Below are 15,061 nucleotides of genomic sequence, written 5' to 3'. Positions count from 1 at the left end.
TTAAAAAGAGTCTCTGCTACACTTGCTCCTCACCCGCGTCCCTTCCTCAGTCCCGTCACCCGCTGCCCTTGCTGCCCCGAACCTCGCAATGTTGAACAAGATGCAAGTTGCTGCAGGGGAAATGCACCTCGGGTTTTTTACTCTTCTTTAAACCGTTTATTTCGATATACGAGAAGTTAATGTATTTCTGCTAGGAATGATGATGTAAGTTATTGCAGGAGATATATCGGTTTGTGAAGGTTGCCGTTGCAATGCTCCAGAAGGCAAACGCGCGTTCAAAGGGAACGAGCAGCACCATGACCGCCATGGCGATGAACCTAAAGCTCGCCGTCAGGAATGGTCGCTCACGTTTGGGCGGGGAATAAGATTGGTATGACCAGGCAAGTTAGCCAACGGGCTTGGAATGGCATGGCTGGCAAAGGGGCAGTACATGTTGTAGGTACGAGCCCCATTTTTGTGGTGTAAGAGGCGAGCTGTCACGTTGTTCGTACACAAGGCGTGAGAAAGAGAGAGAGAGTTTGAGAGACAGAGAGAGTTTGAGAGAGAGAGAGTTTGAGAGAGAGAGTTTGAGAGAGAGAGTTTGAGAGAGAGGGTTTGAGAGAGAGAGTTTGAGAGAGAGAGTTTGAGAGAGATAGAGAGAGTTTGAGAGAAAGAGAGAGTTTGAGAGATACATAAAACTGAGACGAATTACACTCTCTATGGGTGTGGTTGGTGCGCAGAAGAAAGAAATACACGGGGGCTCGATCGGCCGAGCCAATAGATTTGGCAGGTACGTTGGGCGTGGCGATCCGATTGACCGGCGCAAACCGTCCTTACCACCCATGAGCCCGGTCCAGTGCTTTTCTTCTTTGAAAATAAAAAAATTAAAAAAGAAGAAGAAAAAGGTGTAAACGTGTGTGTTGTGTTGCTTGCATTTTTCTTCCTTTCGGTTGTTTGCCATTGCTTTTGCTTTTGCTTTTGCTTTTGCTTTTGCTTTTGCTTGTGCTTTTGACTTCGTCTTCTTCTTCTTCTTCTTCTTGTTGTTGGTGGTGCCCTTTTTTGGCAGCGGTGTCGGTATCGGTATCGGCATCGGCGGGCTGCTTGACGTGTCTTGCTTTCTGTGTGTGTGCGTGGTGACTGATCGTTTGTGCTTGGTACCGGACTTTCCTGGTCGGGGCCTTGCAGCGACGCCAGAACGTTTTGATTGAAAGCACCGCTGCCATTTTTTTGTTTTTTGCTTTCAGTTGACCTCACTGATCTCACCTCGCAGTCGACAACGTGCGCTGGGCAACCAAGTACACCGGTCCTCGCCACTGTCACCGAGAACTGTTGTCCAAAGGTGAGTCGTTTGGTGCACCAGGCAGAGAAGAGCAAGGAGCCCGCTGACCGGCTGCCGTTTTGGAAACGGCGCGCCTGTCGAATCCCAGTCCGAATTCTGGGTTGTCAGACGAGTTGTATTTGGAGGGGGCTCATGAGATTGGTGGTGGATAGAGAAGCAAGCAAAGCGGTTTGAAGCGGATGGTGAATAGAGAGAGATACCGTGACCATGAGTGATGATGGAAAGCAGCTGTACATGGCGTGTCTTACATTAGATCCACAAAAGGCGCTTCAGCTGTTGACCAGTTGGGACCAACAACGTATACGAGATGCTGCCCAATACAAAGATGATCGGGTACGTATGCTGTTTGGTATGATGTTGTGTGATATTGGTTACACTTTGAATATGTCACTGGAGTGTGTATTGCATGTTTGCATCATCCCACAGCATGGCGATACACCACTGCACTGGGCCTGCCGTAACGGTGATGTCAAGGTGGTGGAGATGCTGTTGCAGCACGGTGCTGATGCTAAAGCCAAGGACAACGTCAGTACAGTACCTCCCTCTTCCCCCCCTTTACCCCCCATATGATGCTGCACCCGTACCCCATGATGATGATGATGATGATGCTGTACCTGTACGCCATGCTGATGCATCATCCCACAGCGTGGCGATACACCACTGCACAAGGCCTGCCGTAACGGTCATGTCAAGGTGGTGGAGATGCTGTTGAAGCACGGTGCTGATGCTAAAGCCAAGAACAACGTCAGTACAGTACCTCCCTCTTTCCCCCTTTACCCCCCTATGACGGTGCACCTGTACCCCATGATGATGCTGATGATGATGATGCTGTACCTGTACGTCATGCTGATGCATCATCCCACAGTATGGCGATACACCACTGCACTGGGCCTGCCGTAACGGTGATGTCAAGGTGGTGGAGATGCTGTTGCAGCACGGTGCTGATGCTAAAGCCAAGGACAACGTCAGTACAGTACCTCCCTCTTTCCCCCCTTTACCCCCCATATGATGCTGCACCCGTACCCCATGATGATGATGATGATGATGCTGTACCTGTACGCCATGCTGATGCATCATCCCACAGCGTGGCGATACACCACTGCACAAGGCCTGCCGTAACGGTCATGTCAAGGTGGTGGAGATGCTGTTGAAGCACGGTGCTGATGCTAAAGCCAAGAACAACGTCAGTACAGTACCTCCCTCTTTCCCCCTTTACCCCCCTATGACGGTGCACCTGTACCCCATGATGATGCTGATGATGATGATGCTGTACCTGTACGTCATGCTGATGCATCATCCCACAGTATGGCGATACACCACTGCACTGGGCCTGCTATAACGGTCGTGTCAAGGTGGCGGAGATGCTGTTGGAGCACGGTGTTGATACTGAAGCCAAGGACAACGTCAGTACAGTACCTCCCTCTTCCCCCCTTTACCCCTCTGGCTGCTGCTCCTGCTCCCGCTGCCCCGTCGCCTTTGCCCCCGTCCCTCCTCTCCGCAACACCCTGCCCACCCGTGCGCGTCCGTTCTCCCCCCCTGGCTCCTTGTCTTCTTTCCCGCTGTCCCTCTTCTTTCCCCGTTTTGCGTCCGCCCTTTGCCGGTGCGCCCCGTGCCCCACTTGTCTCTTCCGCCTGCCGTTTTCGCTCTCCCCTTTTTCTGATCCATCCCCAGCCCCTTGTCATCACGCCTCTGCCTCCCTCGCTCGCTCCAACGGCTTTCGGTGGCCGTGCCTTCACTTTTGCCCCCGGCACACGCGCCGTTTCTTTCTTTCTTTTTTTTTTTCGTTTTTTTTTTTCCTTCTCTCCAAGCGGGCCTCCTTTCGGACCCCTGCTACCTGCCCGCACCATTTGCACACCACTCGCGCGTCTGGCGGCTCCGGCACACTTCAAAGCATTGTCACCTCGCCTTTGTTATGTAAAAGCAAATGCACGTCGCCCAACTCAGCCCTCACGTCGCTGCCCACCTCACACGCTCCAATCACATGTTTTCAGGATGGCAACACGCCCCTCGATTACGGACGTCAACGCGGGCATGGCGACAAGCTGGAGCCCGTGTTTGCTGCTCACGAGGCTCGCCTATCACAACCACCCGCACCACTCGCTCCGCCCACGCCGGCACCGCCTTCCGCCTGGCTACCGCCTCTGCCCACCACCCCCACCCTCGAGGTGAGCCTGCTCCCCCATCTTGTTTTCCCCAATGCATTTACTACCCCAATTCCTACGGCCTCATCCAACCTCATCACGACCAATGGGCACCACACAACCCTCCATTAGACCACGGCCTCTGTTGTGGTGGCGGTGGATACTTGGCTTAGGCCCCTCTTGCCCACGCGCACCACCAGCCATACTCTCCCTCACCTCGATGCATTTATCAGCGGTGCCGCCAAACAAACCCCCAATCTTGCAACGGCAGTTGCGGACATCCAGAGGACCATCGATGAAGCGCCACCAGAGTTTCCTGCCATGGACTGGCCTGCCTTCCAGGCGACCACCACCCAGGCCCTCGGCGCGCTCGACCAGGCACTGGCAGCGCCCGAAGCGTTGAACAACCGCTTGGGTCAATTGGACCCCAACACTGACAACCTAGAAGCAGTGCTGCAAGAGCTGCATGATGTCACTGCTGGTTTTGAGCTGCAGCCGGTGCTTCTCGAGCTTCAGGACGTGCTGGCAGCGTGCCCCGCTCCACCCACCACGCTGACAATGGCACCCGAAACGCCACCCGCCAACCTCAGTGCAGCCCTGGACAAAGTTGCCATGCTACGCGACGTGGGAGCCAAGCGCATAGAACTGTTCACCAACGCCAACAGCAGCCTCCAGCAGCTAGTGCTGAAGCTGATTACTGCCCTGCGTGCTGTGGCAAGAGCGGGAGCCACCGACACGGACCATCGCGTGGACACACTAGAGCAGTGTGCGCAAGGCTTGGATGTGAGTGCACCACCTTCAGCCGAGGCATTGCCCAAGGCCTGGGAGGAGCTGTGCCAAGCCCACGAAAGGCTGAGCTTGCCCGAGCAGAACGGCCTGGAGCAGCTGATAACATGGAGAGTCGAGCACGACTATGAGAATCAAGATTGGTATCTGGCGTTTGCGCTTCACGAGGCGCAAGCCCTGGTGCAGCAGTTGCAAGACATGATCGACTGGCAAGCCACGACGCTGTCCGTGTTGACCTCGTGCATAAGGCACGTGGACAGCTTAAACCAAGACGTCGATGATGAATCGGTTGCTGCCCACGAGGAACTAACCAAGGTGGAGACCGAGATTCAAGGATTTCACACGGCTCTACAACATCTGCCCGAAACTGTTCGGTCTGGTCTCGAGCAGGACCTCAAAAAGCTAGAAAAGCGACGCGACACCTTGCGACAACAATTATCAAATCAGTCTCACGTGGACCACGTCGCCGAGCTTGCTCAGCTGCTGCACCAACACTTTCCAGCGCTGCTGGTCTTTTTGCACCCTGAACAAAGCAGGCTGGGAGCGCGCCTCCGCACAGTGCTTGGGCCCGACCTTCCAGCCAGCCTGATCTTGGAGGCCATGACCGAAGTGGATCGCACATTGTCGCTCTCCAGCCTGGGCCAGCTTGATCTTCATTACAACCAAAACCACAAGGTGTACAAGGCCCGTGCCGCGCTGAAAGATTCTGGGGAACAAGATTTGGCCGTCAAGGAGTATGCATTTGCTCGCCAACATAAGCAGGATCAGTGCCGTACATTCTTGCGCGAGCTTCGCGCCATGCGCCAGCTTAAGCACCCACACATCATCCCGGTCCTCGGCGCGCTCGTGGACGTACACAGTGGCCACCCGAGCGCCTATTTGGTGCAGCCATGGTGTGCACAGGGGGATCTGCAGCAGTGGCTCAGCAAGGCACGCCACATGGCCACCTCGACCGTGATTTCGAATCTGATGAATCAGCTGCGCACGGCGCTGGCGTTTATGCATAGCAAGGGCTTGGTGCATCGGGATGTCAAGCTGAGCAACATCATGTTGGACGGTGCAGAGGACCAACCTGTTGTGCGGCTGGGCGATTTTGACATTGCCAAGGCCGCCGCTGAAGCCACCATGCTACCATCTACGGCCACCGCATCGTCGGGCACGGCGGGCTATGTGGCACCCGAAGTGCTTTTTGGCCGGGGCCGAGTGGGGGCGCGTCCAGCACAGGATGCCTTTTCCTTTGGCTGTGTGCTATACAACACCTACATGTTCCCACAAACGGTGCCGCCGGCTCAGTCGCGAACCGATGAGGTTGTGGGTCATTGCAGATGGAATTTCCAAGCGGGAGATGGTGCCTTTAGCTTTCCTCATCTGGCGGCCGAGGTCAGTCAATTATTATTTTTTTCTCTATGATTTTAAGACGCTCTGGTTGTCGTCGTCGTCGTCGTTGTCGTTGTAGTTGCTCATACCTGTGTTTCTGTGCAGATGTGCGACATAGTGGGCGATCTGTACAAGGAAACGCAAGCCTTGCTGGCAGCAGATCCAAAGCAACGGCCAAGCCTTTTCAGCGCCGGGCAATTCGCAGAACGACCTGTCACGACCCAAGTTGTTGGGCCAGCCATTGATGTCTTGCGCGATGCGCCCGAGCTCATTTCAGAGGTGCGTTGCTTGTGATTTTTTTTCTCTCTTCCACGAATCGTCTGATTTGAACCTACTGGGTGGCTAGGTGGGTGAGCTACTGAAGCAGCTGAACACCGATGGGCGGGGACCAGCGAATATCACAGTGCAACGAGTGGAGCGCGTGCACAACCCCGTGCTGTGGGAGCGCTACAGCGCCAAGCGACGAGAGATGTTGCATCGTATCGAAAATGAAGAGCACTATGATCAACTCCAAACGTCCACATTAGATGCACCCTCGGGCTCTCCAGCTCTGCTTCGCGATGCATCCTGTCAAGAGCGCCTGTTGCTCCACGGCATCGCCCCTGACACAATGTTGCGCGACAAGATTGTGCGCCTGGGCCTTGACTATCGCTTTGCGGGTAAAAATGTCGGCCACCGATTCGGTCTCGGTGTTTACTTGACGGACCATCCCGGCAAGGTAGGGCAGCGCTGCGCTGGCTGTCAATCTCGCCTGTTTACCCAAGTGCTGTGGTGCTGACGCAATGTGCTTACATGATCTCAGAGTCACCGGTACACCAATACTGGACCCAACGGCGAACGGATGCTCATCATCACGCGAGCCCTGTTGGGTCATGCCTTTGTCCATCCATCACCTCCTTCTGGGGCGCTGGCGCCACCGCTCCTGCCCGCTGCGCCCAACAACGAGCGGTGCGTCGGGCAAAATCGCCTGCCTATTGCATGTTGCCTTCAGCAGGGTACCTCTGTCCACCACCTGATCTGACTGGTTGCATTTGCCATTGAATTCTCTTTAGGTATGACTCGGTCGTCGCGACACCCTCTGGGGAATTCCACGAGGTGGTGGTGTTTAAGAATGCCCAAATGTATCCCGAGCTGGTTGTATACTACACGGCCAATTAGGATGAGCTGGACTAGTCGGTGGTCGTTCGCGTCCAATCCGCCGCTTTCCCACGCATATGGACACCCCGTTGCTTTTGCACACAATCAGCGTCATCTACCATGGGTCTTCCCACAGGAGCCCCTATGGAGCTGGTGCGACTTCATTTCCTGACTAACATACGCACCTTCACGAACTGAGGCGTGCCCTTCCTCTAGGAGGCACATGCGTCGACCCGTGTGCTTCGTGTACTTTGCAATGTCTTGGCAGACAGTCTTGTCTGATATTCTTGTTGTTCACCGTTGTTCGTTGTTGTTTGTTTGTTTGTTGTGACACCTCTTGGTCTGGTCACTGTGAATGCTTGCCGACCGCAGCTGGTTCAATTGACCTCGAGACACCACCAAATCTCTTGTTTCGTCCCGATGGACGTCTCTCAAACCTCTTTTAAAACGCCTCCTCAACACGACCCGCTTCCTCGCAAACCCAAACTGGCCTTTCACATGCTGTGGAGCCTGACAGCTGGCTGTCCCTGAATGAACGGCATACCTTTCCATCCATGGACCAGGAAATCAGCATGCTGATATTCATGTATTTGCTGCTGGGCAAGCTTCTGGAGCACAGGCTGAGTAGCTGGCTGGAGAAGCGAGGCAGGCTGGCCACGTCCGACGACTATGCTGCATTTCGTCGACAAACGACCACGTACCTGTATCGGCCAACGCTTCAGGTACGCCACGACCTTCTGGATGAGTAATTCATCGACTCTTGGCCGAGACGACCAGCGCTCTTGGCAGCCTAATCCACACTCAAGCTTGGCACTCTGGAGACACGGCCGAGCAAATGACCATGTGCAAAGCAAGATGTTGTCTCGACTGATGCACCCAGTGGTGGCTTGCTTTGTTTGGACTAGATGGCAAAGTGCAGTATGGCCGAGTTGACAGCAACCCGAGAAGCATTGGGAGTTTGCGAAATTCCAACAGTTGGAACCCAGTGACTGACCTCTCGCCCGAGGCAAATCTTATTGTTGTTGTTGTTGTTGACATGTGGCGTTTGTGTGCAGATGTGCGACGCGACGAGCGGTTTGTACAAGGAAACATGGGCCTGCTTGCAACAAATCTCAAGCAGCGCCCAACTCTCTTCAGCGCCGGCTAGAGTGTGCAACGCCCACGTTGTTGGGCCAGCCATTGACGTTTTACGCGACGCACCCGAGCTCGTGTCAGAGGTGCGTTGCTTGCTGATATCGTCATAATAATACTGTTCTTTTGATCTTGACAAGCCGTGTGGTTTGAATTTATTGTGTGACTAGGTGGCTGAACTGCTGCAGCAGCTGAGTGCTGACGGGCTAGGACCAGGTAACGCTGCAGGGCAGCGGGTGGCACGTGTGCAAAACCCCCGTGCTGTGGGAACGGTACAGCAGCAAGCGACGGAAGATGCTGCACCGCCTCACAAGTTAGGGGCACTATAATCGACTTGTAACCACCACCTCGGATGTGCTCTCGGGCTGTCCAGCTTTGCTTCGTGATACACCCTGTCAAGAGCGCCGGCTGCTTCATGTCCGAGCAATCGCTGCGCGATAAGATTGTGCGCTTGGGCCGCGCTTTGCTGGTAGCCGCGCGAGCCACCGGTTTTGATTTCGGTGTTTACTTGTTCGATCATTTTTGGCAAGGTGGGGTTAGAAACTGCGACTGGTTTGATCGAAATGGGCTGCTGGTCTGATGCCAGATGCGCTTTTGTGTATGACTTTAGAGAGTCATCGGTACACCAACGGTTGACTCGACGGCAAGCGCATGCTCACTGTCACGCAAGTTCTGTTGGGTCATGCCTAGGTCCATGAAGCACCACCTTGTGGAGCACTGGCCCCACTGCTCTCGCCAGGCGCAAACAGACAATGAGTGGTGCGCCGGACAGACACGTTGCATGTTGGTTCTGAGCCGCGAGTACCTCTGGTTGACTTTGGACCTGACACGACGATTGCCTGTGACCTTTTCTACAGACATGACTCGGTTATCGCTACACCGCGTGGCGAATTTCACCAGGTGGCCATCTACGACCATACACACATCTATCCCGAGCTGGTGGTGGTCTATACACGATCGAATGATGCCAAACTCGAGGCAGTGTGAACATTGGGTTTTGGTGTTGAGAGATCCTTTCCTCTCTGCTCGCATGATTCGCTTTTGAGCATTTGAACGCGACCGTGGACTGACTGGAGTGATGCGTGAATAATATCGTTCTTGGATGCGCATCATCTCGGCTTCTTCCCGTGCCACAGCCACAAAGTCCGCGGCGCGTTGTGCTCGCTTTACTCTGAGATCACAGAGGCCGAACTGTGCCTCACGATTCATTTCGGCGCCCGGCTTGTGTGGGCGATCATCACATCGCAACCCCTGCACTCTCTGGATCGCGCTTGGCAACTCTGCGACGTAGGCAGGTGAAGGAAGCGTCTGCCTGCCAGTCAAAATACGTCTTTATGCTTGCCAACTGCCAAACCTTCAGACATCGCACTGGCATTGAGGATGCTTCGAAGACCGCTCCATTCACGGCTTTCGGCGCTTAGCACACTGTGCTTTTCTCTTTAACATTGTAAAGAAAAAAAAACAAAAATCAAAATCAAAATCGACTTGGTTTCAAGGCGACAGGTACGAGCTCAAGTTCAGAGAAGAAGAGAGGAGACGACTGGAACATCCACAGACATCATATCAACATGTTTACGCGAAACACGTCCAAGGGACAACAAGCTTGGACTGCGGATATGGCGGGTTACTTAGCAAAGAGACACACCCGTAGCACAAGCGGCACCGCTTGCCACGCGGTAGAGCTGGCCCGAAGCACAAGCGCAGAGCTGAAAGGCGGCTGCCCCTGCATCAGCCGCCAGCACCGGAAGGTTATCCATAACTATTGCGTTCCCCGAGAGGGAGAGCTCGTTGGCAGCCGTCAACGAAATGCTGTCAAAGGCTGACACAGTCACGCTGGCCGTTTGACTGTTGACGGTGACAACGTCTCACATTGATGCCAACGCCCGCGAGTTGCGCCGCACGGTCTGTGTGTGTGTGTGTGTGTGTGTGTGTGTGTGTGTGTGTGTGTGTGTGTGTGTGTGTGTGTGTGTGTGTGTGTGTGTGCAAACTCCCTGAGACACACGCAGGCACATAAATTCACCTCTTCTACTGCGCTCTGCCCATCTCTCCCCTAAGTAAGAGAGAGATTAGAGAGAGAGAGAGATTTAGAGAGAGAGAGAGATTTAGACAGAGAGATTTAGAGATTGAGAGAGAGAGAGAGATTTAGAGATTAGGTTTGAGAAGAGAGAAATAAAGAGCAATTAGAGATTTAGAGAGAGAGATTTAGAGATTTAGAGATTTAGAGAGAGAGAGATTGGATTGAGAGAGAGAGAGAGAGAGAGATTTAGAGAGAGAGAGAGAGAGAGAGAGAGATTTAGAGAGAGAGAGATTTAGAGAGATTTAGAGAGAGACTTAGAGAGAGGGAGATTGACACCTGGGCTGCTTACTGTGAATGCTTGCCGACCGCAGGAACGTCAAGCCCCCTGCCATTCTGTCTTCCCTGTGCTCCCCGGTGTGCTCTGCCCTCCTGTGACTCTCCCTCTCCACGGGATTGAGCAGCTCTACAGCTATTCTAACGGTCTGCCCACTGTGAATGCTTGCCGACTACAACTGGTTCAATTGACCTCAAGACACCATCAAATCTTTCGCTCCGTCCCGCCCGGACGTCCCTCAAACCTCTCTCTTCCTCGCAACTCAATCCCGGCCTTCAGACGTCCTGGAGCTTGGCATGGTAGAAAGAGAGGGAGAGAGAGAGAGTTTTAGAGAGAGAGAGAGAGAGAGAGAGAGATTTAGAGAGAGAGATTTAGAGAGAGAGAGAGAGAGAGAGAGATTGAATTGGTTTGGTCGGTTTGAGAGAGAGAGATAAAGAGCAAAGACACAAAAACACAAGAGAGAGAGAGAGAGAGAGAAACTTGAAGAGGGAGAGATATTATGCTCGGGATCGAGAGAGGTGAGAGAGAGAGAGAGAGATTTTGAGGGAGAGAGGGTTGAATCGGTAAAGTCTGTGGCAGATGTTTGTCTCTCTGGATACATCCCTTTTCGCCTCTCTCTCCCTGTTCTTGCCTTTGTTTTCCCGTGTACTCACATCCCCTGCCTGTTCATATCTCTAAACATATCTCACTTTTACCCTCTCCCTCTCCCTCTTCCCTTCGTCTCATTTTGTCTGACAAAAAGACGGTGAGTTGGCCCAGCAAATCATCAACAGAAAAAACAACAACCACGCACACCTCTCTGGCCAAACGTCCACGCCACCACCCCATCTCTGGATATACGTTATACTTTCCGTTGGCTAAAACTGTCAGATTGATAGTGTCTCTGCATGAGAACGCACACCACATCTCTCTCTCTCTCTCTCTCTCGTATTTTACGGCAGCTCACGTCGTCGTCCTCTTCATCGTCTCGACGGGGCCGTGTGCGCGCGCAGCCGTTGCTTGGTACGTACCACTGGCTTCATGGCTTGATGAACCGCCTCAGCCTTCCGTTTATACATGTGTGTGTGTGGGTGGGTGGAGGGGAAGGGGGAGAAGCGTGCTTGCTTGCTGCGTTCGTTGGCTCACGAGGGGTTGATCCCTTTTTTTCAGTGGCAGAGCTGCGGACGCACATTCTATAGCCCTGTCGCTTCACCTGGCTGCTACTGCTACTGCTACTGCTGCTGCTGCTGCTGCTGATGTGGTTGCTGCTGCTGGTGTCGTTGCTGCTGATGCCCATGGGTATGTTGATCGGGGAATGACCTTGGACTGATTGATAGCCCCGGCCCCCCCATTTGATGTGCTTGATGGTAGTCCTGCTTTTTATTTTGCATGCACCTGTTCCGCCACCTCGATTCTCTTCCTCGACCTCCCCCCGCCCCTTCCCCCCTCTTCTCCTACTCTATCCATCTTTCTTCACCCCCCTTCCTCCTTCCCCTCCTCCCTCCTCCCCCTCCTCCCTCCTCCCCCTCGCCCCCCTTCTTCTTTTTCTTCTCCTTTTCCTCATCCCGCTCTGCGCTCTTCAGCTGAGGAGACCCCGCACCCAACGTTTCAACGTCTCACGTGTGCGCTCAAACTGCACGGGCATCATGTCAACCGAGGGACTGCTGGCCACGTCTGAAACGGATGAGGATGGCGCCCATTTGGCCGAAGCTCTGCCACCAGCCGCTGATGAGAGCGTGGCAGAGCCACACCAGGACCAGGCCCCGCTCCTTCCGCCAAGTGGGGATGGTTCCAACCTAGGCGCTTCCGCGGACAGCGCCGATGGGCAAGCTTCGGGTATGCTGCCCGGCATGGACACACTCAGCGAGTTTTTCGGCGATCAGCGCCACGCCGTGGATCTCGAGCAGCAACGCCTTGCCCAACTTGAACGCACCAATCCCTTGGCTGCCGCCGACGCCTACCGCGACCACGCCGTCATCCTCCTCTTGGAGGGCCGATACTATCTCAAATACCAACACCACCCCGTCAGCGTTGCTCACCAGCGCTCCTTTGCCCTCATCCACATGTCCCGGTCCAACCTGTTCAAGTGGTTTGAGCTGATTGCCGCCACGCTACTCCTGCTCCTTCTGGCCAATGCTCCGTCACAATGGACAGGTCGCCGCTTCACTTCAGCCCACGAACCGTGCGGCAAAGATTTGGCGCCTCTCTACGTGCTCCTCGTGTGATGTCCTTGTTGTTGTTGCTGCTGCTGCTGTGTAGCAGCCGCGTTCAGGCGAACCTCTTTCTCGTCACCCCACCCGAAGACCATGGTACGCACCCGCTTGAGACCTGTTCTGGTGACGCGACCACTGCACAAAAATACTTTGTCCCTTCGTGTGCCTCATGCTTTTTTTTTTTTTTTTTTTCCTCGAGCCGTCTTGCCGCGTCTCTACACTTGGTGGCTGACCTCGATCTGTTCTTCCCGTGATGCCAACAGGCATCAATACTGTTGAGGGCACCTTATCTTGGGCACTCGCACAGGCAGAAAACTCTGCCCAGCCACCCACCATTAGCTTTGCCGTGGACAGCGTCACCGTCTTTCAGGGCCTTGCCAACCTGACTCGCGCCAACATCACCCTCTCTGGCCAATGAGCCAATGGAGCATGCACCACACTCTGATGGCCTGACCCCCTGTCCCCGGTCACCACCACCGCAGCCCTTTCCGTTTATGGAAATGGCACCACCATCGATTGCTTGATTATGGAGTTGGAACAAGGTGGCGAGCGGTCTCTTCTTTTCTGCTAGCCACAATACCCTGTCTCGCATCGTTGCCACCAGAAGCAGCTACATCGGCATCCGGGTCAGGGGCTGGCACAACTTGATGTCCCAAAATGAAGCTCACCATTGTTCCTGGCATGGCTTTTCACTCGGCGGAGGGGCCTCAAACATCGAAGGAATTTCCGCTTAGGGTAATGACATCGTTGGCGTTTCCATCTTGCTCCAGCAGAGCGAGCTTCGCAATGGGCTACTTCTCGCCAATGGCCATCGTTCGCGGCAACGACTTACTTGTTGAAAACTTTACCACAAGTCTCCACGCAACCTATGCCAGCATTTATGCGACGCAAGCTACCAACGTCGTGCTGCGCAATATCGTGACGTCCACCAATTTTGGCGGGGGTATCATGACGGCTGCCAGCCACGTACTCATGGACCAAATCACTTGCTATCGGATGGAACAACCGAACCACGTGTACGTTAATGCCTACTTTTGCATCTTCGTTCAGGAGGAAGCGGTCAATGCAACACTCCGGGAGAGCGTCCTTTTTGGCCTCTCCACCGTTCTTCTGATTCAAGGCACAGACACGCTGTTGGAGAACTTGAACATCAATTGGGCCCTCAACTCGGATGGTCTCCCCTTTGCTCTTGGATTCAATACATGCAACATCATGCCGGGCCCATCGACCAACAATACAATGATGCGCAACGTCAAGTCCTTGGCGCAATTGGGAGGGTATGGCCTCAACATTTCTGGAACCGACACCCTGGTAGAGGATTCCGTCTTTGGCCATTTCTCTGATAATGTCGGGCTTAACATGGCGCTTGCCGTCTACATTCACCATATCAGCAGGAACACCCTCCTCCAGGGCTCTGACCGGTTTGCTTTAAGGCTTCAAGCCACCGTTGGCCTCGAGACCTTTGGGCAAAACGTCACGGTGCGCAATGCCACCTTCAACAACAACATGTACGAGTCAACGACCATGATCCGCGTGCGCGGAGGCTCTTGTCAGCTTGCCAACGTCCTCCTTGTCAATTACCTGCCCTTGGGTACTGCATTGGTGGTGGTTGAACCGCGGGGCCAAGTCGTTTTTCATGACAGATAGCGCAATACATGGCTCCTGCGATCAGGGTGAGCCCCTGGGGCGAGACATTGTGGTCGAGCCTCATCAATATGGAGCTGCTGCCCGCGTTTTTTCCAGACTGGATTGTGATGCCATCAAAAATGAATCCATCGCCCTCTTGGGTGCTGCAACTTTGAGCCACATACGCCTGGGCCAAGCCACACAGTGCACCAGATTCAACGGTGGGGGCATGGTCCTCGTCGGCGCTAACGATAACGCCCGTCTTGCTGAGACCACGATCCAAGATCTTATTTTGTGGGTCTCTGCTGCACGACTTGAGATTCGAAACGCCAATCGCCTCGAAGTGTAACAGGCTGCTCACCGACCAATCCCAGAAGCGTCTATCAAAATATGCCTATGTCTGCAACTGCCGTGTCCTTGCGGAACGTGACCAACAGCAGTGCAACAGGCCTCATCATACCTGTGACTCTGGGTGCGGCTGCCGGGCTGAAGGTTGAGATGAGTCACAACATTAAGATCGAGAACCCGCACATTGTTCTGTCAACCACATGGACCGACAAAGCTGTAACCGTTGCGCCTTACCAGAGTGGCTTGGTATTGGACTACAAGCATAGACGTATGTCCAGAAGCTGCTGGAACACACTGGAAGATTCCAGTCCTGACTATCGTGATCAACGACTGCAGGATGATGTCTGGTGATCCTTGACGGCGCTCGCCAAGGAAGCCTGTAGAACATTGTGATTGTTCCTGCCACCGAGATATACGTACGGTCCCGTAGACCGGAAGTGGCATTTTTACTTTGTACCTTTCCTGTTTCTATTTCCTCTGTTTGCTTTGTGAATTGACCACAAACGGATCACATCCTAGAACTTGACCATTCTGAACAGCGAAAGGATCTTGGTCAAAGCTCCCACCATTCTCTTTGCCCTGCCTCACACGTCTGTCGTTTTGATCGACGAGAGAAGTCGATACGTTCTTCTCGTGGGTAGTGTCATTTACTCT

At 53.9% G+C, this 15,061-nt stretch overlaps 3 protein-coding genes across 3 annotated transcripts in view; 2 read left to right on the top strand and 1 right to left on the bottom strand.

Moving 5' to 3' along the window:
- Nucleotides 1-385: 385 nt before the first annotated feature.
- On the bottom strand, nt 386-1,069 carry MONBRDRAFT_30381 (uncharacterized protein; the record flags this gene model as incomplete). Its single annotated transcript, XM_001750821.1, has 1 exon — nt 386-1,069. The coding sequence occupies one exon, from the start codon at nt 1,067-1,069 to the stop codon at nt 386-388; it is 684 nt and encodes a 227-aa protein (XP_001750873.1).
- Nucleotides 1,070-1,525: 456 nt separating this feature from the next.
- Nucleotides 1,526-8,877, top strand: MONBRDRAFT_30380 (uncharacterized protein; the record flags this gene model as incomplete). Its single annotated transcript, XM_001750832.1, has 16 exons — nt 1,526-1,651; nt 1,745-1,843; nt 1,964-2,182; nt 2,232-2,282; nt 2,403-2,621; nt 3,310-3,483; nt 3,592-5,625; nt 5,728-5,901; nt 5,969-6,340; nt 6,425-6,570; nt 6,675-6,759; nt 7,323-7,481; nt 7,815-7,976; nt 8,061-8,162; nt 8,264-8,359; nt 8,791-8,877. 16 exons carry the CDS (start codon nt 1,526-1,528, stop codon nt 8,875-8,877), a joined length of 4,305 nt encoding a protein of 1,434 aa, XP_001750884.1.
- A 2,304-nt stretch (nt 8,878-11,181) lies between these two features.
- The window catches only part of MONBRDRAFT_39327 (uncharacterized protein), a gene marked incomplete at its 3' end in the record, with an annotated part of 12,051 nt that continues 8,171 nt past the window's right edge, over nt 11,182-15,061 (top strand). The window contains exons 1-4 of the mRNA XM_001750831.1: nt 11,182-11,243; nt 11,391-11,519; nt 11,804-12,402; nt 13,204-14,024. Coding sequence (XP_001750883.1) covers nt 11,867-12,402; nt 13,204-14,024 — 1,357 coding nt within the window. The 5' untranslated portion in view covers nt 11,182-11,243; nt 11,391-11,519; nt 11,804-11,866. The remainder of the gene's footprint in view (nt 11,244-11,390; nt 11,520-11,803; nt 12,403-13,203; nt 14,025-15,061) is intronic.

This window comes from Monosiga brevicollis, genomic scaffold, assembly GCF_000002865.3.
Source record: "Monosiga brevicollis MX1 MONBRscaffold_49 genomic scaffold, whole genome shotgun sequence".
In the NCBI taxonomy this organism is placed as follows: Eukaryota; class Choanoflagellata; order Craspedida; family Salpingoecidae; genus Monosiga; species Monosiga brevicollis.
The sequence above is the reverse complement of the archived record's forward strand: the minus strand, read 5'-3'. Positions and strand labels throughout refer to the sequence as shown.